Raw genomic sequence first — 19,669 nt, 5'->3', positions numbered from 1 at the left:
GATGTAATCATTATTTAATGCTATATGATACTGGCTATGTATAGTATACATGTGATTGTATGTTATGAAAATGGAAATAAAAATATGTTTTTTTAAAAAAAAGAGATAGCGGCCAAGCAAGCTCTCTTCCTCACAGATTGAATTGCTATGGTGCAGTGGTGGGATCCAAATTTGTTTGCTGCCAGTTCTGTGGCCGTGGCTTGGTGGGCGTGGTGGGGGAAGGATAATGCGAAATCCCCATTCCCTTCTGATCAGCTGGGACTCGGGAAGCAGAGAACAGATGGGAGCAGGGCCACAGAGATGGTATTTACCAGTTCTCCGAACAACTCAAATTTTCTGCTACCAGTTCTCAAAAGTGTCACCTAATATTTAACAGAACTGGCCAATTCAGTTGCTCCCAGATAAGCTGATTCCTTCCAAATGCCACCTCCCCAGGGCAGTCAATATGCTCTTCAAACCATTTTCTGACAAGGCTGTACAGCCTCTCTGGATCTGCCTATGCTTCCAAAAGGCACTTCAGGGCATGTTGCGTAATTCTGGGTGAAGACACAGCTGCTTTAAGGAGTACAAACCATTGTTCTACTAGTGCCCTAAGCCCAGCTCTACTTTCCTTGCTGCCCTAACTGAAGCAACAGAAGAGATCACATCTGATCCTTGTTTTTCAAGAAAAAAAATCCACCATGGCCTATCAGAGGCAGCTCCAATAGGACATAGTTTCCTCCTATGTTCCAAGTCATGCGGGGTAGGCGGGAGGGAAGAATACTATTGAAATGAGCAATAAGCTTTACATCCTCATACTGTAGCTGCCCTCTTTTGCCAGATCTTCTAATTATTGGAAAAACATTTATGCTCACATTTTAAAATTCCATAAAAAATTACAAATACCTTTACACATGCCTCACCTGCCACCCCCAAATTGTGCCCCACTGCAAGCATCTTTCAGCTGTTGTGTGCAGGGAAATACCTTGCACAGTAAAGAAAAACTTCCCATGAGTGCAAAAAGTTGTTAATTGCCTCACACTCATGAGAAGTTTTTCTTTATTGTGCAAGGTTTTTCCCTGCACACAACAGCTGAGAGATGCGACAGAGCTGCCAGACTCTGGCAAGATGTGCGTCTCGCAGTGGGGTGCAATTTGGGGATGGCAGGTGGGACAGGGGATGAGGCGGGGTGGGGCTGCTAAAGAAGGGGAAAGGGGGATGATTGGCGAAGGGAGGGCAGGGTAGATAGGTAGAAATTTCAATTTTTTTCCTACCTTTTCCTGTGGGCATGGCTTGGTGGGGGGTTGTGTGACTGATTGGGCGTGAGTGACATCAAGGTGGCCACACCCACTCAGTCACATGCCATGCCCACCTAGCCACGCCCACTGAACTGGCAGTGAACATTTTTGAAACCCTCCACTGCTGTACAGATACAGGTAGTTACGTAGATGACTCTACACAGAAGGTCCCAGGTTTTGACCTTCTTCGCCAGCATTGGTCAACTCTGAACAGGATCCGTATGCAGCATGGTGTCTGCCAGGACTCAATGTTTCTGGGGTCTTGTCTCTACCTCTCAGTGTGACTGTGGTGCTCCTCGACAAAACATCCATCACATTGTGTCTGAATGTCCACCAAGAGTTTACACAGGCCCAAAGTCTGATTTTTTTCAACAGAGGCCACCCTGTCCTTGAATGGCTGGTGGACTGGACAGTAACATTTGAACTACTATAAGTCCATGTATTTGCCATACGCCAAATAATAAATAAATAAATAAAATTCTATATATAACCTTAAATGTGGGTCAGTTGCCAAACACCCCAAATACAGTCACATGACTGGGTGGATGCCAGAATTTTGAATCCAGATTGGGTTGGGGGGATAATAACATATAATAACACAATAAATTTATTCTATGTAAATAAATTTTGCTGCTGAAAGGCCAGGCAGAGGCTGGTTTATCCTGAAGGCCATCCATAGAGTTGATATCAACCTGAGAGCACTGAATCAGTCAAACTCATGGTTTACTTCTGTGGTTCATTGAAATATAATTGGCTTGATTTAATATTCAGCATATTGCATGAATACCCACTGTGTTTATAAATTATTGTTTATGGCTGAGCATACTATGAGACTCTAGCAATTGTGGTTTATTCAATAAACCACAATTAAACCTTACATTTACACAATGTGAATGCAGTAACAGGCCCACAGAATACAAAAGAGCACCACTTTCATTACTTCTGTTTCCCAAAGCTAAATAAGCACATTTTATTTTCAAAAGTAGTTCTTACCACAGATTATCACTTCCCAGAAAACTCAACAGGGTTTCCTTTATTTTGGAACAATCCGTTCCACACATTCCAGCTGCCGACTCAAAACTAGGCCCTCATTTCCCATGCTTTCACTCTCACACCATCAGCCAAGCTAAGCCTCGGACAGCTAACAAGACCGATTGAGTTGCAGTTTCCAGGTATTTCCATCTTAACTTGGCCTCAATACTAATAAATGACCATTGTTACCATTAAGCATTGTGGCACATTTTGACAGGCAAACTTCCCTTTTAATCCTGTGTACCCCAAAAGACTCCATGAGGTTGATGATGAAAGTTGTTGGCAATGTTGACCTTGCAGCTAAAGTGGCCATGCTGGGCAAGCGGCTCACACGAAATGGGTCGGAAAGAGGCAACATGGCACAAGAACACAATGGCCCCAATTCAACCCAGGAAAAAAGAAATGCAATGAAATGCACAGCAACACCCGATAAAATGAATAAAATTAATTTCTCCCATTCTTAAAACTCTATACAGGTAGTCCTTGACTTATGACCACAATTGAGCCCAAAGTTTCTCTTGCTAAGTGAGACAATTGTTAAGTGGGTTTTGCCCACAACTTTTCTTGCCACAGTTTTAACAGTGCTATGAATCTCTGCAGCTGTTGAATAGCCTAGTTGTCCAGAGAACAATGAACAGTGGCTTTCCCAAGGACTTTGCTTGTCAGATGGTCGCAAAAGGGGATCCCATGACCCCAGGACACTGCAACGGTCATAAACATGAATCAGTTGCCAAGTAGTTGGATTTTGGTCATGTGACCCCCACAGATGCTGCAACGGTAGTAAGTGTGAAAACTGGTCATAAGTCACTTTTTTCCGTGTCGTTATAACTTGGGTCACTAAATGAATGCAAGTTGAGGACTATGCTAGGGATGATACTTACTTGGATTCAGCTGAGCATAGTTATGGAGGTTTCTTAATTATGATTTTTTCAACATGTCATACAACCTAGCCAACTGTGGTTAATTCAATAAAATATGATTAAGCAAACCACAGTTGAGTGCGTTGTTTGAAGTGAGATGGTGATTGTATGGCTAATTAACTGTATTTTATCTAAGCCAAATTCCAAGTTCCCACAACAACACATTGAACCATAAACTAACCAGCACGATGCAGTGTTTCCACTGCCTATTTAATTCACTTGGGAGTGTTCACGGTTGTCATTGGAATTCCAAAAACAGATTAATTTATTCAGCCAACCAATTTCACAGGAGCCAGGTGTAGCTCTGAGCAGACCCAGGGTTACATAAAGTGGCTCTCCCCTTCTCTGCTGTATGATGGGTACTGCTGACAATGGCTGTTCCACCCAGTTGTGAAAGTGGGGCTTCTCTAAGCACCCCATCCTTGTGGCTATTTTCTAAACAAGCAGAAATGGGTGGGAGATGGAGAATTCCCCCACCCCAGAATTTGATTGCAGTGACATCATCCCTGACATGCTACAGCATATGGGGGTGCATTAAGTGACCAGAAAGGAGGTGGCGAGGTCATTGGAGACATGGGAACAGCCTGGCTGCATTCCCACAGCAAACCACCAATCACGTTTTTGACTAGTGTGTTATACAAACCCAGCCAGTTTGTACAGAGGTGGCCTTTATCTGACATTATTATGTCTGTTTTGCTTGAATAAACAATTGGCCCATCTGGGCCGTGTGAGAAATCGCTAATTTCTACACATCATTAGACAGGTTTTGCTGGAAGAGAGCTATAGGAAGCCTCCGTCCATCCTCTGAGCCGGGTTGTGGCTTCCCCCACTCATTGGGCCCACAAACAGGTTGCAATTTGCTCAGGTTCCCGAGGAGAATCTATTTTGGACACTCAGCAACCAACCCATTTGCAGATGCTTGCAATGCCCCGCAGTCAGCTGCTCGCAATTTATTTGCCAAAACCAGATTCCAGTAAACCAGATCCCATAAGGAACAATGGGTTTCTTAACAACAGTGGCATTTGCTTAACGATCGCAATGTTCCCTTTATGGCCACTGTAAAATAAGTCACGAAATTGGGTCCAGTTACATGGTGATTGTTTTATGACAGTCATGACTTACGATTGATCATAATTGCAGGGCTCGGTCATGTTGTAATTTGAGGACTACTAGTACCCAATGTTAGGCCCTTCCTTCACACCTCTTCCCACTAGCCCAGGCAACTGAAAGTTCCTGGGGCAGGGGCCTGATTCTCCTTGAAAGGGGGTCTTTCTGGGGCAGGGGAGACTGTCAGCGTTTCCTCGAAGCCCAAGCTCATGGCTGCAAAGTGGTTAAAGTAGTGATGTCTCCTTCTGGGACCCATGTGGGAATGCATTCCCTGGTGTCATGGCTTCTTCACCCAGAGAAACTTTCGGTCAGGTTCTCCCTTTCAAACCTGCATCACTGCACAACCTGAGAGCTTCCACTGTTCAGATTTGCTAATGGATCCATGAAGAAATGCATGGACTGTGCCAGGCATAGGAAACACAGAAAGCCTGGAAAAGCGTTGCCCCTTTCAAGGATCAGAAGAACGAGATTAAATTGCCAGGGACGGATGTCAACTTCACTTTGCTCCAAAGCTCTTTACTTGGTGGAATAACTTCTTTCTCCAATCTGGCAAAACGGATCTCACTCATTTTACAAGGATCAGTCCTCTTCTTTAACCCTTTTGGATCTACTCTAGTCTTCCCCAGACTGCTACCATTTCCATGGGCTTCCAGCACTGCTGATGGGAGTGGTAGTCTCACCACCCTGAGAAGGGTGACTGGAGCAGTCCAAATCTTGGTGTATTGATACTTTTTACCTTCCAAAGCATGGAGAAAACCTATCGATCAGCTTACTAAGAATCGACTGTGATTTGATGACACACAATCAATCAATCAATCCCTTTCAGAGACATGGCAGTTTGAGCCATGATCTCGGCAGAAATGCTTCAGGAATTATCCATCCTGGAGTCCGCCCCCACCCACACTTTCCTTTATGGAAATCTCTCCTGGGGAGGAGATGCGGGGGAGTGTTGAAAAGCAAAGATCGTGACTATGGGGGGAGTCAGTTGTTATATTATGGTTATGCCACCCCCTCCACTGACTGACAGGCTGCCATGGAGAGGGACTCCATAGGAATCCAGTCCTAGGAAATGCAGAAGAGGCCGATCTGTTGCTCTCATTCATTGCGACATTGGGCTAAAAGGCTGCTTGATGGTGCCCAGACTCTTTCTCTGCCTCTCTGCACAGTTGAGCCCGGGGTCTGTGGGGCAGAATTCCACAGCCTCTTCAGGGGGAGGATGGGAGGGAACAATGGGAAGAAGGAGTGAGACAGACAAAAGACAAGACAGACTGCATAATCTACTGATAAAAGGACTGATCTGGAAACCAGGAGACTGTGAGTTCTAGGTCTGGCTTAGCCCTGAAAACCAAATGGGTGACTTTGGGTTAGTCCCTCTCTCTCAGCCCAACCCACCTCACAGGGTTGTTTTGGTAAGGAAAATGGGAGGAGGAAGGTGTGTTAGGTATGTTTGCCCCATTGAGTTACTTATAAAGTAATAAAAACAGAATAAAAACCTAATAAATAAATAAAATAAGACACTCCCATTTCACCCCTTAACCCAATACTTAACATTTTCCAGAAACGTTCATAAATACACCTCTGGCCATATTATCTCAAAAGCCTACCATAATTATTATGGCTATTATAGAGAGCCTCTTCTGAAGAATATTCAGCAATGCTGGTCAGGTCAAGTGTCATCCCAAAGGCTAATTATTGTCCAAATATCATGGGAAAACCTTTTGCCCACAATCTCTGTATTTCAATATGACATTTTACCATATTTTCCAGTTCTTGTGTCATTTGGTATTGCCACATTTAAACTCTTTCTTTAAACTCTAAACTTTTCTCCAACTATTGTGTTGTCTGCATGTTGCATTCCAGATGTCAGTCTGTGTGAACTTGGAAATTCCAAATAATGATTTGGAAAACAAAATTGCCATGTTATTACTTTAAAGCTGCAAGAAAATTGTTCAGCCAGACTGGGGGAGGGAGGGTCCTTTGCCAAGGTGGCGCAGTGGTTAAAAGCAGCACTGCAGGCTACTGCTAGATCAGCAGGTCAGCGGTTCAAATCTCACCGGCTCAGGGTTGACTCAGCCTTCCATCCTTCCGAGGTGGGTAAAATGAGGACCCAGATTGTTGGGGGCAATATGCTGACTCTCTGTAAACCGCTTAGAGAGGCCTGAAAGGCCTATGAAGCGGTATATAAGTCTACTGCTATTGCTATTGCTATTGCTATTGTTTTAACAAAACATGGCCATATATTACAGCTTAATGCCATGAGTAAAGCTGCCTTACTGAAACCCCACCAAGGACACTGATAAAGCTTGGTAAAAGTGCTCTCCTGCAGCAAACAAGGGCCCAGCCAAGGACGCAGCAACAATGTGCGCCAATGCACCAGGATCAACTGATGGAGTCTTTGTGCCCAAGCCCCCAAGCCCCTCCCCCTGCTGGGTGATGCAGAGTGCTAGAGCCACAAGGCAGCACAAAGATTGCTTGCAAGGGGAGGGGGAATTGCAAGCCAGTCATTTCAGACCATGGAATAAATCAGAAGAAGAAAAGTTGAGGCACTAATCTGGGACAGAGATGGAGTCAGCTGAGAAAGAAAGCGGGGAGGGTCGTTCCAGGAAAATGGAAGGTTCGGGAGAAAGAAGGAGACAAATGCCGTGTTCATGCCAATTTTTTGCTTCTCCTGTCTGGCCCTGGCACTGGGCTGGAGGGGAAATTTACGGCTTGGAAGAGGCTCCACTTTTCAGACTCCCATGTTTGTGCTTTCTTCCTTGACTCAGAATGTTTTACAACAGGCACTTTTAAGCTGGCCCAGGAGACGTCCCAGGAAATGAATAGGATGGCGTCTCAATAGGCATGGATTCTGCTCCACCTCAGGGTTGGCATTTCCTGTCCCAGCCAAATGTGGAAGCCCGTTTGCATTCAGGTCACACAACAAGGACCCAGGTGGACTGGAAGCTCTGCTCAGTGGCTGCTCTTGGATGGACACATCTGGATGGTGTGGGCACTTCTGATTAAAGGATGGTCAAATTCGTACAATATCTTTTACAGCTTCTTCTTTTTAGATTGAGAAACATTATAGGGGCTCCTTGCTCTCTGATTGTTCTCATCTCAAATTCTTCTTCTCACCCTTTCCCATCTTAAATAGAAAAATTTAGTTCTCCTCCTTTGATCCTCTTTGATTCTCTTGCCTCTGTGCTATTTTACTTTAAACTGCCTTCCCCAAACTTCATCGCTCCCTTTTATTAAAGTGGTGACTGTGACTAAACCATTCAGTTTAGAGGGGACTCCCCTCGTAGCACAAGTCAATTCGGGTGAGATGAAATGTAGCAAATTTTCAAAGAGAAACGCTTGACCGGAGGCCAAGGACCCAAAAGTGCTTCTTGGAAGAGGATGTTAACAGCTAAAACTTCTTCTCAGACTAAACCCTGGAGAGTGAGAGAAAAGCCATCAAAGAAGACCAGATGCTCCAGATGCTGGGAGTTGCAAGCGCCTGGCAAAAGAGCATCCTGTTCCTTATCACATCGGTTCGGGTGGATCTGTTCAAAAATGCTTCCCTTGCTGGAGGACTGTGCTAGTTATTTGATGCTCAAATTGTTGATTGATTATGTACCATCAAATCACTGCTGACTTGTAGCATCCAAATACATGTAGAAGGTAGATTTTCTCCAGGATGATCTGTCCCCAACCAGTCCTTCAGACCTTCCAATGGTGTCCCCATTGCCACTTTAATTGAATCTATCTGCCTTCCTGATGGTCATCACTTCTTATCTCTCCTTCCACTTTTCCCAGCTTTCCTTAGAGAGCTGAGTCTTCACACCATCTGTCCAAAGTAGGAGCATTCTAAAGTTACAGCAGACTAAAACCTTTTGCCCCAGATAATGCTTTAGAGATAAATAAAAATGTGCCTGTCTGGTAACAAAAGACTCTGAAAGAAAGTTTCATATACTTTTTAAAAACTCCAAATGTATCCAATAAACTGTTGAGTAAATGGTTTGACCAAAGCAGAGAAAGTTGAGCTCTGAATACCAAGCAATCACTGGCAGGATAGGCTCATCCGTGGAATTCAACTCCTGGCCACTTAGACAATGGACAGCAAACAGAAAAATAAATCTCTTTAGGCAGAAAGCTGGCAAGAATCTTAGCCCACGGCCCCTTTTAGTATGAGGAGGTAATCAGTCCTGTACAACCCATAGAACATATGGTGGAGGGTGTCATTGCCAATATTGGGGGCCTGCAATGCTCTTGGTGGCATCTCTTGGCTTCCAAAATAAAAGGAATCATAATTGGCTACAGGAAGCCAAATAGCTCATAACATCTTTGCATAAACAAGATTGTTTTTAAAAAAATTATCCCACCTTTATTATTGTTATAAATAACTCAAGGCAGCTGTGATACTGTCCTCCTTCCCCCTCTGGTTTTCCCCATAACAATCCCTCAGTATCCAGCCAGCTTTCCTGCCTTTTAGATTTCAGTGGTTTTTACATGAAAAAAAGTACACACAAACACACACATGTGTATACAGTATTTTAAGCTTTTCAGACCAGATTTTTTTTTTCAGATTTATTTATTTATAGGCCGCCCTTTTCCCTGAGGGGACTCAGGGCGGCTTACAATCAAAAAAGGAAGGGGAGTGTAGGACAATACCAAAAAGAAATGTGCACAAAGTAAATTAGACAATAAAACTCAACATTCACTCAGCATTCGGGAGGGGCGAAAATAAGATTATCCCCAGGCCTGACGGGCTAGCCAGTTCTTGAGGGCTGTGCGGAAGGCCTGGACGGTGGTGAGGGTACGAATCTCCACGGGGAGATTGTTCCATAGTGTCGGAGCCGCAACAGAGAAGGCTCTCCTCCGAGTAGTCGCCAGTCGGCACTGACTGGCAGATGGAATACGGAGGAGGCCAACTCTATGCGATCTGATGGGACGCAGGGAGGTAATTGGCAGAAGGCGGTCTCTCAAATAGCCAGATCCACTACCATGGAGCGCTTTATAGGTGGTGAGTAGGACCTTGAAGTGCACCCGGAGATCAACAGGTAGCCAGTGCAGCTCACGGAGGATCGGTGTTATGTGGCCGAACCGTGGTGTGCCCACGATCACTCGCGCGGCCGCATTCTGGACTAGCTGAAGTCTTCGGATGCTCTTCAAGGGCAGCCCCATGTAGAGCACATTACAGTATTCCAGCCTAGAGACCACTGCAAGATAACACCAAAACTTTCACAGTCACTGCTTTTCTGATCTGTCAGTGACCCTGCCCTGGCTCAAATCTACCCACCAAATCAGAAAGGAAACAGAAGGGCTTGGCAAGAGGGCAACGATGGCACAGGCCCCACACTAGTCCGGCTTCCTCCCCCGCCTCCTCCTCCCAGATGGCAGAATCAAGCAGGGCTTCAGAGCTGCCTGAGAATCCCATGGAGTGTGTGTGTGTGTTCTGTTAAAGCACCTGGTATGCCCAAATATGGGAGGGAGCATACTGCTTCCTTTCACCTCTCAGCCCCACTCCAGGAGCCTTCCAGGCAGACGCTTACAAGACAAACCATTTTGTGTTACATTTTTGCTGATAAATAAATGAAGGGAGATTAGTATAGATCTATTTCAAGCTATTTAGCCCTCATCAGCTAGACCCATGATGGCGAACCTATGGCATGCGTGCCACAGGTGGTACGCAGAGCCATTTGTTAGGGCACGGGAGGCGTTGCCTTGTCAGTTCCAGCACAGTGGCCAGCTGACTTCGGCCTTCTTTTGAGGCTGTTTTTTTGCCCTCTGGAGGCTTCAGGAGCCTTCAGGAGGTTTCCCTGAAGGCTCCAAAGGGCGAAAAAGGGCTCTACGGCCAAACCGGAAGTCACCGTTCCAAACCTCCAGGTTGCCCATAGGGCTATTTTTCACGGGAGGGCTGTTTTGGCCCTCCCCAGGCTACTAGAAAGCCTCTGGAGCCTGGGGAGGGTGAAAAAAGTTTGTGTGTGTGCACGCTGGGTTTGCGCACATAGCATTATGGGTGTGGGCATGCCCATGCATGCCCCCCTGCACGCTCCCCCCCCCGCTTTTAGCACGCGATCCAATAAAGGTTAGACATCACTGAGCTAGACCATACCCTTGCTGGGATTCAAACTTGGTCTGTTTTTACATATTAGGCAGTTGTATTAACCTCTAAGCCACAGGCTCTCCTCCCTTTATCAGCTGAGCCAGGGGAGAGATTGTTTTTTCTTCTGTCATATATAATATGGAACAGGGGAACTTAGGGCTGAGAATGAGATGGGTAGGTAGATAGGTAGAGGTGATAGATATTTGGAGAGAAAGAAGGCAGTATTTTTGCTCATTTTCTCAAATTATTTTAAGTCAATTTCACTTTTTAATCCAATTTCCAACCTTCTTTATGCCAACCAACCAAAGTATGGTGGATTTGCAGCCTTTTAACAAACAAGCAGTAAAACAAAACAACCCTCAAATATTTAAGAGAAGGAAAAAAGAAAAGAAAATACCCCAGGGCTCCCCTCCAATGACATCACCTGTGCACCCTTTGTGATTGGTGGAGGCCAAAATAGTCCTTGCTCAACAAGGCACCTCAAAATCATATCTCAACATATAAAAACAATTTAATAGCAGCAATATATTCAATAAAGTTTCGATAAAATTTCAAAACAGCAGAGAAATAAGATTTTAATACAGAACTATAAAAATAATTTAGATTGACAATGAAAACAAAGGAAACCTATTCTAAAAGGGAATATTTTATGCTCTAAGAGCTATTGAAAAAGGACCATGTTTTATAGCAGGATATTCAAAGGAATGGTGAAGAAAATGAAACGTCCTTTGTCAGGAGTCCAGATCCAGGGAGAAACCACTGAGAAGCCTCCATTCTTGGTCTTGGAGACCAGTTTTTTGGAATAGGCTGACACACAGAGCAGCTTCTGGGCAACAAACGCTGGTCAGGTTCACATGGTACAGGGTGGGCTTTCCAAATCTGATGCCCTGCTCTAAAGACCATCCTATTCTTTGGAACTCAGCCCTAAAATCAGCCAAGAGCCAGGGCAGCCTCCTGAGAAAGCAATCACTTCCCCCCTCTCTATGGATGGCCATAGCGTTGAGGTTGTACCTTCATGGAATTTTTCCAAGGGTGCATTCGAGAATATGTTAGATACAGGTGGGATGGAACTAAGCTGCCATCTCCAGGAACCATGTTTATTTCATATTTACTAAATGAAACATGCCTCATGCAAACACTATAAAGCACAGAAGATTTACTGTACTGATCAACTTCATGAACTCACACATGTAGCTTTATTGACAGCAGTTAGGAATCAATAACGCTACATGTGTGACTTTGTTGCAAGCTTTCAAAGCATTTTTTCAGCTTCCCTATCAAGCCTCCAGTCCAGTCCTGGGATTCTCTTAAGATGCACCATCCAAAAACTATCCAAGCCCAACCATGCGGAGCATCTGGATACACAGATCTTCTCTTCATCAAACAAACTCTGGGGACCAAAGATTGGTCTATGCCCAAAATGCGGAGCTGGACTTCAAAAAGAAAACATTTCATACTTACCTTTTGGGGGCGGGGTCAGATTCCTGATCTTGGCTTATCTTAATTTTGGTTGGCTTGCTGGGCTTTTTCATTTACTTCTCCTTTACTTTTCACGATTGGGTGTTGGAACCTCATGCAACGAACTGGTAGTTTACAAAACCTTCTCAAGGTCATAGCAACTACATTTCATTCATGAATTAAGCTGCTGTCTATCAATCAATCAAAACTCAATCAATTAATTCCTCAAGGGAGTTTATATTCACAATGGTCATTGGATATAGATCTATACAGCATAGATTTGTCCTAGAAAAGATTACAGAGCCTAGACTGAAGTATGCAAGGGTATTAAACCTACCAAATCACAGCCACCGTGATTACACTTTGTACCTGCATCCCTTCCAAAGCACAATAAGAATTGATAGAGTTCCATTCGTGCAGTCATGGCCACCCTCTGAGCTTTTTGACACACACACACACACACACACACACACACACACACACACACACACACACACACACCACCAAGCAGCCACCTTGCAAAACTGGAAAGAAAACAATTCCTCAGCAGCAGTAAAGGAATGAAGGAGATGATCCATCAAGGAAATCTGCACATATGTAAAATCCAAAGTACTGACACCAAGAAATGCCTTCCCTTATTTTTAGATAAGATAAGCAGGTTGTTGCATCCATCTTATAAGAAGAAAGAAAACCAGTACATCATTGAACATCAGTACATCATACAAATGACCCAAACCATAAACTGTACATCTTTTGCATCACATGATGTGTCTAACACATTGTTTGTATCTCACTTGGGACAATGTCATGACCCAACTGACATCTCGGCTTCCAGAAATTGCCAATGGAGAGAGAGAGAGAGACGCATTTGCAGTTCCTCACTTAAAGGATTCTTTAAGTATCCAAAGCCCACCATATTGGGTGGCAAAATGACATTTTTGTGATAGGCAGAGCAATCTTATTGTGAGTAGAACCAAAGGTAATTAAACCAATCCACCACCACCCCGGGAGGACATCTAGGGCATCCTGTGATTACTATAATGCGCTTTACTTGGGGCTGCCCCTGAAGAATGTTCGGAGACTACAATTGGTCCAGAATGTGGCCGCGCGAGTGATATCGGGTGTACCTAGATACACCCATGTCACACCTATCCTCCGCGAGCTGCACTGGCTTCCCATCGGTCTCCAAACGCGATTCAAGGTGCTGGTCGTTACCTTTAAAGCCCTACATGGCTTGGGACCTGGATACCTACGGGATTGCCTCCTGCCACATACCTCCCAACGACCTATAAGATCTCACAGATTGGGCCTCCTTCAGGTACCATCGACCGGGCAATGCCGGTTGGCGACTACTCAGGGGAGGTCTTTCTCTGTAGCTGCCCCGGCCCTGTGGAATGATCTTCCCGCAGAGATCCGGACCCTTCCCACTCTCTCGGCCTTCCGTAAAGCCACTAAAACCTGGCTGTTCCAGCAGGCCTGGGGCTGTTGACCCCAAAATACAGTCCAGCCCCACTTAGAACGGAGTGCATGGTGTGTTTTTTAAATCTATCTTTTCTTTCCTTCTCTCTTTTTTTTAAATTTATTTGTATTGTTAGCCGCCCAGAGTCCTACGGGATTGGGCGGCATATAAATGTTATTAAACTTTAAACTCTGTGTCTCTCAGGCCCTTGGTTGAAAGTCGTTTTCTCCCCCTGCTCATGCTTTCCCTTCTTGGACATCCTTAAGACTCCACTGACATTCAAACAACCTTCCAGAAAAGGCATCCAGTTTCTGAACTTCTGTTCTGAGGATTTGTGGGACTCACTCCAGAAAGGATGATGCAGCCAAATTTGAAGGACTGGAGAAACCATCCAGAAGAACCCTACTGCCTGTAGATCTCTCATCTTCTGAAATCACCTGCTTAAATTTGGGGAGAGAACAATTTTTCTTACCTGCTACTCTGACCACAGCTCTCTCTGCTGGATCCAGAACAGAGTCTTGACTCTTCCGCTTCTTCTGCTCATGAAGAGGCAAGTTCCAGGGCAAAGTATCCCCTGGTGGGCAAGGAGAAAGACTGCCAGACCGCTCACTGCGGTAGGACCGTTCACTCTTGCAGGAAGGCTCACTCCGGTAGGACCTCTCGCTGAGGGTCTCTTCGTCAGAGGAAGACATGGCCTCAGGAAAACCCCAGCAGACCCAGAGATGCTACTGAACCTTGGAAACCACCAACCTATGAAGAGACAGAATAGTCAGAAGGCTGAAAGGAGAAAGACAAATACTCTTTGCCACCCAAGCAGCTGCTACATCCTTTGCAATGCTGTGGGTGGGTGGGAGCTATCTAAAGCAACCATTTGTTTATCTGTTTATATGATTTATATAGGTGCGAATCTCACAAAAGTGGCTCTAGTCAATGGACAGAAGATTAAGAACCACAAGACAACACAATGCAATTTAGTAAAATAAATAAATAAAATTCACAAAGAGCCAAGGTCCAAGAACATGCCATCTTCACACTCTATGATAAAACAACCAACCAACCAATCAATAGACAACAAAGCTTGCTTAGTATTCTGGCCCAAATGAAGGGCCCTCCTGAACTGATGGGAAGGGTCTTCCACTGGACAGGAGCTGGGCAGAAAAGACCACAACTCCTGGGTGTCAGGCATGAAGAATCAGGATCACACATGATCCAGCTCAGAAGATTTATTGCTCAAGCTCATACAAAAGGATGTGGTCATCTAACAGCCAGGACTAAATTGGTGCTAGATAAGAGTTCAAGGGAGAGGGCTGGAGTTGGATCATTTGTGAACAGTAAGGATTCTAGGTTGAGCCATCTTTTAATTCTGCCCTCAGGTTCTGCCGGTTCTTCTCCTATCTTGGGTCCCATAAGATGAATGGAAGGGACCCAGAGCAAACCCACCTTGGCCATTGGGGCAGATGTCTGCATCTGAACTGGCCTGCAAATTGTTGTGATGCACTTTTGCCATTGTGGCACACTTCTCAGTTGACCCTTCCAAGGCAGTCCAAGACCCAAAGGAATTGCCTGTGCTAATGCCTGTCACCTTCTAACTCCAGAAGAGCTGCCCTCTTTTCCAGACAGCGCCCTGCAAAGGAGGGAATGCCAAGGATCGACCTTCACAGCAGAGATGAACCATGAAGCTGACCTCCAGCATTCTGGCTGGATTCATTTCACAGCCCTAATTAAGTTAATTAAACTGCTACTATCAGGATTCTCATTGCTCTTAGTTGGTGTTAACTTTGCTTGGTGTGTATACGTGTAGTTTAACATGCCTTCTGGATCCAGGCCATTTGGCTGTTTCAAGTTTGGTTGTATTATGTAAAGCCCACAAATTTAACAAGCTAAGTGTGTTGCTTGAACATAGCCTCTCTGTGCAAAAGCAAAGAGCCTTAAGGCTCTTAAAGACACTGCTCCAATTATTGTGCTAATTAATGACCTTATGCATTTAGCATCTTTCACACTCAGGCTACCTCAATCCATTATTCAGGGATGATGGGGAATTGAGTAAAGTTATTCCAACTATAAAGGGTTCAAAGGGAATTTTGTCTAGGCAGGAAGTGGAGCTTAATCCAAAGAGAATTCTTCCCCTCTCTTATATTACTTGAATTCGGGATTGCTGAATGGTGGAGTTCAGTTTAATTCAGAAAATGCAGGATTCTCTCTCCCCCCCTCCCCCCTCCCCTCCTCTCTCTCTTTCAGAGATGGTGCTGGTGAAAAGATCCATGCTGTTGGATCAAGCCCAGTTCCTGGTGGCCACAGCCATCCAATTTTCTTCAGCAGCAATTGAAAATGGTTTACCACAGATGTCTTCTTTTTTTTTCTATTGTCTATCTAGGTTTTCTGGTGATTCTTCAACCCTGCTTAATTTCCAAGAAGGATGGCTTAGAGTTGCCACTTGCCCAGAATCTCAATACAACTAACAGATTTAATGCATCTTCCATGCGCTCGTGATATGGAATCAAAAGAACAAGGGGGAGGGATGGTAAATAACCTGTTATTCGGTGAGCCTACAGGAGGGAGGGGCAACTTACAGAGTGGAAATGCTTTCTGGAGTCTGAGACAGATGCCAGATATGTGACGTTCACAATGTAGTAAAATACATTAAGTAAGGCAGAAAAGTGATTCTTCCTTAATAGTCCGAGGCTGTATTAATAATAGGCTTCTGCAAAGTGGGCTGATTTTCACCCTTCAAGCTCACTAAAGGATGTATGGGATGCCCTGCAAAGCCAGTGACTGGAATCTCTTCCTCTCCACCCTATGAGGTCCTTTCATTCACTTTCCTTCCCGACAATCCAAGACCTCGTTTTGCCCATGGAACCCCAAGTGGGCCAGGAAGCCACAGTTTTTGTTTTAGGAGTCGCATCCCAGACTCACATTGGGGTGTAGCAATGTGTGCAGGAAGACCACTCATCCAAAAGGACTCCCCCACTGAGCCACTCTTGAAGGGTCATGTTCACATGAGACATCAAACCAGGTCATTGCAGATCCAGGGGCTGCTTTGCCCCAAGTGCTAAATGTGACTGAATTTTTAATCATTGCTATTATTTTGATTTAACCCATATGGGAACACAGCCCCCGATTCAGAAAATAATTAATTTAGGAACCAAGTCCAGGCTCAGAGTCACTTGTTGGGATGGCCAGCCATATAAATTGGATAAATAAATGAATATATTGGGGGAATGAGCCACAGAGATTTGCTGATTTGGTTTTACCTTCTTTCTGCAGCCTCTAGAAGGAGATCAAGAAATCAGGCATGGCGCCAGTGGCACCGATTCATTAGGACTCACCTCCCTCAACTTCACAAAAAATGAGCAGGGAATATGACATCATTGGGAGGAGAATTCTTGCTCTGAAATAGGCTTTTAGAGGCTTCCCAAATTAGTGTCAGCTCTGCCTCCTTTCCGGAGGCAGGGTACAGCTTTGTTCTAAGGCAAATTGGGGCAAGGCGGGGGGAGGAGAGCTGGGTCAGGAGGGATTCTCACATCCTTAGAACAAGGCAAGGCATGCCCAGCTCTCTGTCCCACTTGCCTCGGGTGGTGCAACTAAAGGCCACACACCAGCCCCAACAACACACCTGCCTCCACAAACTAAAATGCAGGAAGGGACGCAGCTCCCAGAGTTTCACAGATCAGGTGTGATGGGCTCCCGGCACACACACACACAAAGAAGCTGCTGCTGGATTTCTTGACTGGATCCCTTGTGCCAGAGAGTCTGGGCAGAGGGGCACTCTGCACGTTCTCTGTTGTTCTCTCATCAGCCTTCCACAAGTAGAAATGTGACCCAGAAGCAAATCCCAGAACAAAGACCCAGAAAGCCCAAATTAAACCCTGTATGATTCTTACAGATCCTTGCAGCTTAGCTTAGCCATTTTGGAAAACAAAGCCAGCCTTGTCCAGATTGGTGCTAAAGATACAACATTTTTTCTCCCAGGTGCCCCCTCCTTCTAATGCAACCCTTCCATTCTCTCCTAAATCCCTTGCAAGGCGGTTTTTCCTTGCAGGAAGATGGAGCTCCTTTCTGTGCCACCATTATGCCGAGGACAGCTTGGCTTTATTTATTACACCTCTGCCCACAGCCTGAGGGGGGGGGGGATCCTGACTATGAATGCTTTTTATTATCCAAGATGCTCAGTGAGAAAAGGATGGAAAGGAAGGGAGGGAGGGGGGAGGGAGGAAGGCGCATCCCTCATTTTGGGCAGGAGAATCAATTTGATTCTATTCTCGGAGAGCAGTTCAGCTTGGCCTCAAGCGAACAGATCTGCCTCTTTGATCTCCCTCCCCGCTTTAATTAACCAAGTGTTGAACGGTGTCCCCCTCCCACCCCAGTTCCCCAGCCGCTGGAGCCAAATTGGGAAGATCTTCCTTTCTATAACCCATTTGTTCGGAACCATACAAAAGATCATGAATGGTGGATGTTTTAAATCCCCTGCAATCAGATTAATCACATTTAAACCCACCCAGGATCTCATCTTGCAGGACCAGCAGGAACAAAACAGCATGAAAATGTGATGGAGGAACCAGAAGAGCCACAACGTTAAAGCGGCTTCTTCTAGAAGGAGCCTCTATGGATGGAGCGCTTGGACCTTCGGAGGACGGAGCTCGGCCTTAAGGATGGGCATCTTTCAAAGGCAGGAATGAAGAACAAGAGGGAGACGCTGCGTTAGGAAACAAGTCCTTTAATGCGGGTAACGGTGGAGAACAAAGAGCTTCGCGCATTTCCAAGCTTTCAACCCAAAAGGGGGGGGGAGGCGAGGCCGATACCTGAGAAGCCCTTTTCGCATCTAATTGTCCCGCAGCCCTGATAAAACCACCAGCAGGGGAAGAAGCGCTCGGAGCACAAGGGCTGCCCCCTCCCGTCTTTCCCAAAGAGCTCCCGATTCCCCGGGAACACACCCACTCCAGAATCGCCGGGAAGGCGGCACTGCTCGTGGCTGCACCCCGGGCGCTCCACCGCGGCCACCGAACCTTCCCGGGCGGAGAAGCGGCGCACAGGGGCTCCTCGGAAACCTCCGAACGCCCCGCCAGTCCGTCCGATCCGGGGCTGCAGCGGGAGCGGCAGGTGCTGAAGGGCCGGGCTTCCTCGCCGCCGCTGAAAAGCGGTCGCCGCCGGCGGGGGACGGAGACCCGGCCGGCTACTCCCGCGGAGTCCCCCCTCGCCCGGCCGGAGGGGCTGCCGCGCCGCACGCTCGCAGGGCGCGCCAAGCCCCCGCCGCCCCGGCTCGGCTGCCGCGGTGGGTGGAGGGGCCGCGGCCCAGCTTACCGAGGCTGCCCTGGACGCTGCTCCGCGCTCTCCCGACAGCCGAGCGAGACCCGGCAGCCCAGCCCGCCAGTCAGCCGGCCAGAGCCCAGCCCGCCAGCCGGCCGCCTCCCTCCGCTGCCGCACAAGCGCCGCCCTCGCCGCTGCCTCGGGCCCGCCCCGCGACGCCTCCGCCGAACTCAGGCTGGGCAAGGGCGCCGCACGGGCGGCGCCGAGACCCCCGAGGGAGCCGGCGCACCAGGCACGGCAGCCGCGAGCCCAGCGCTCCCCCCGCCCGAACCGCGCCGCTGGCCGGGGTGCCAGGCTCCCTGGCAGCGCTGCCGAGAGACACCCCCCCCGCCCCCGCGGCCGTCGATGCCCGGGCCCGGCGGAGGGCTGAGGCTCCGAGCATGCGCCAGGCAACACCTCCGCCCGGGATGCTGGGGCTGGGCGCTGGAGCGGCTGCCGGAGAGAGGGGGAAAGAGGGAGGGGGCCCCGGAGGATCGGAAAGCCCGACCGGCGATGCGCACCCGAACCGGACAGGCAGGCAACTCCGGATGGTGCTGAGCCCCAAGTCCTGCGCTGCCTGCTCGGACCATTGAGGGATGCTGGGAACTGTAGTTCCGTCTCTGGCAAGCCCCCCCCCCCTCCTTTCTCAGAACACACACATAGCCCATTCCAGCAATACCCGGCCTTCCAGTCACAGCGGCCACGATCTACCTTGGGAATTATCCCCAGAGCCCAAATGTATCCGTCTAAATGGCCCCACATCCCTTGAGCCAGGAGGAGGAAAAAGACAGCTGGGCCTCCTTGGAGCAAGAGCCCACCTGGAGCAACATCTCCTGTTCTTCAGGAGAGACCCGGATACCTGTCTGGAAGCTGATAGGGCCCCCCAGCAATTGACCTGGAGAATTGTTTCCACAGGAGGCAGAACTTTGTTGACCTTCTCTGGGCTTTAAATTAAAAGAGACCAGGTCAGATTGGTCCCTGGATGGGAGACCACCAGGAAATACCAGGTTTGTCAGCCAAACCAGAAAAGTAAGATTCCCAGGAGTTTGCCGAGCAAACTGCAGGA

The 19,669-nt window shown here is 47.1% G+C and overlaps 1 protein-coding gene across 5 annotated transcripts in view; it reads right to left on the bottom strand.

The window, feature by feature from the left end:
• Nucleotides 1-14,027, bottom strand: part of MACF1 (microtubule actin crosslinking factor 1) — a 362,565-nt gene extending 348,538 nt beyond the window's left edge. For all 5 annotated transcript variants that reach the window (XM_087728267.1, XM_087728270.1, XM_087728280.1 and 2 more), the window contains exon 1: nt 13,793-14,027. In XM_087728267.1, coding sequence (XP_087584393.1) covers nt 13,793-14,012 — 220 coding nt within the window. In that variant the 5' untranslated portion in view covers nt 14,013-14,027. The remainder of the gene's footprint in view (nt 1-13,792) is intronic.
• Between the last annotated feature and the right edge of the window lie 5,642 nt (nt 14,028-19,669).

This window comes from Thamnophis sirtalis, unplaced genomic scaffold (genome assembly GCF_051295495.1).
Source record: "Thamnophis sirtalis isolate CommonGarterSnake01/CBP01778 unplaced genomic scaffold, rThaSir2_p1.2 scaffold_13, whole genome shotgun sequence".
Classification (NCBI taxonomy): Eukaryota; Metazoa; Chordata; class Lepidosauria; order Squamata; family Natricidae; genus Thamnophis; species Thamnophis sirtalis.
The sequence above is the reverse complement of the archived record's forward strand: the minus strand, read 5'-3'. Positions and strand labels throughout refer to the sequence as shown.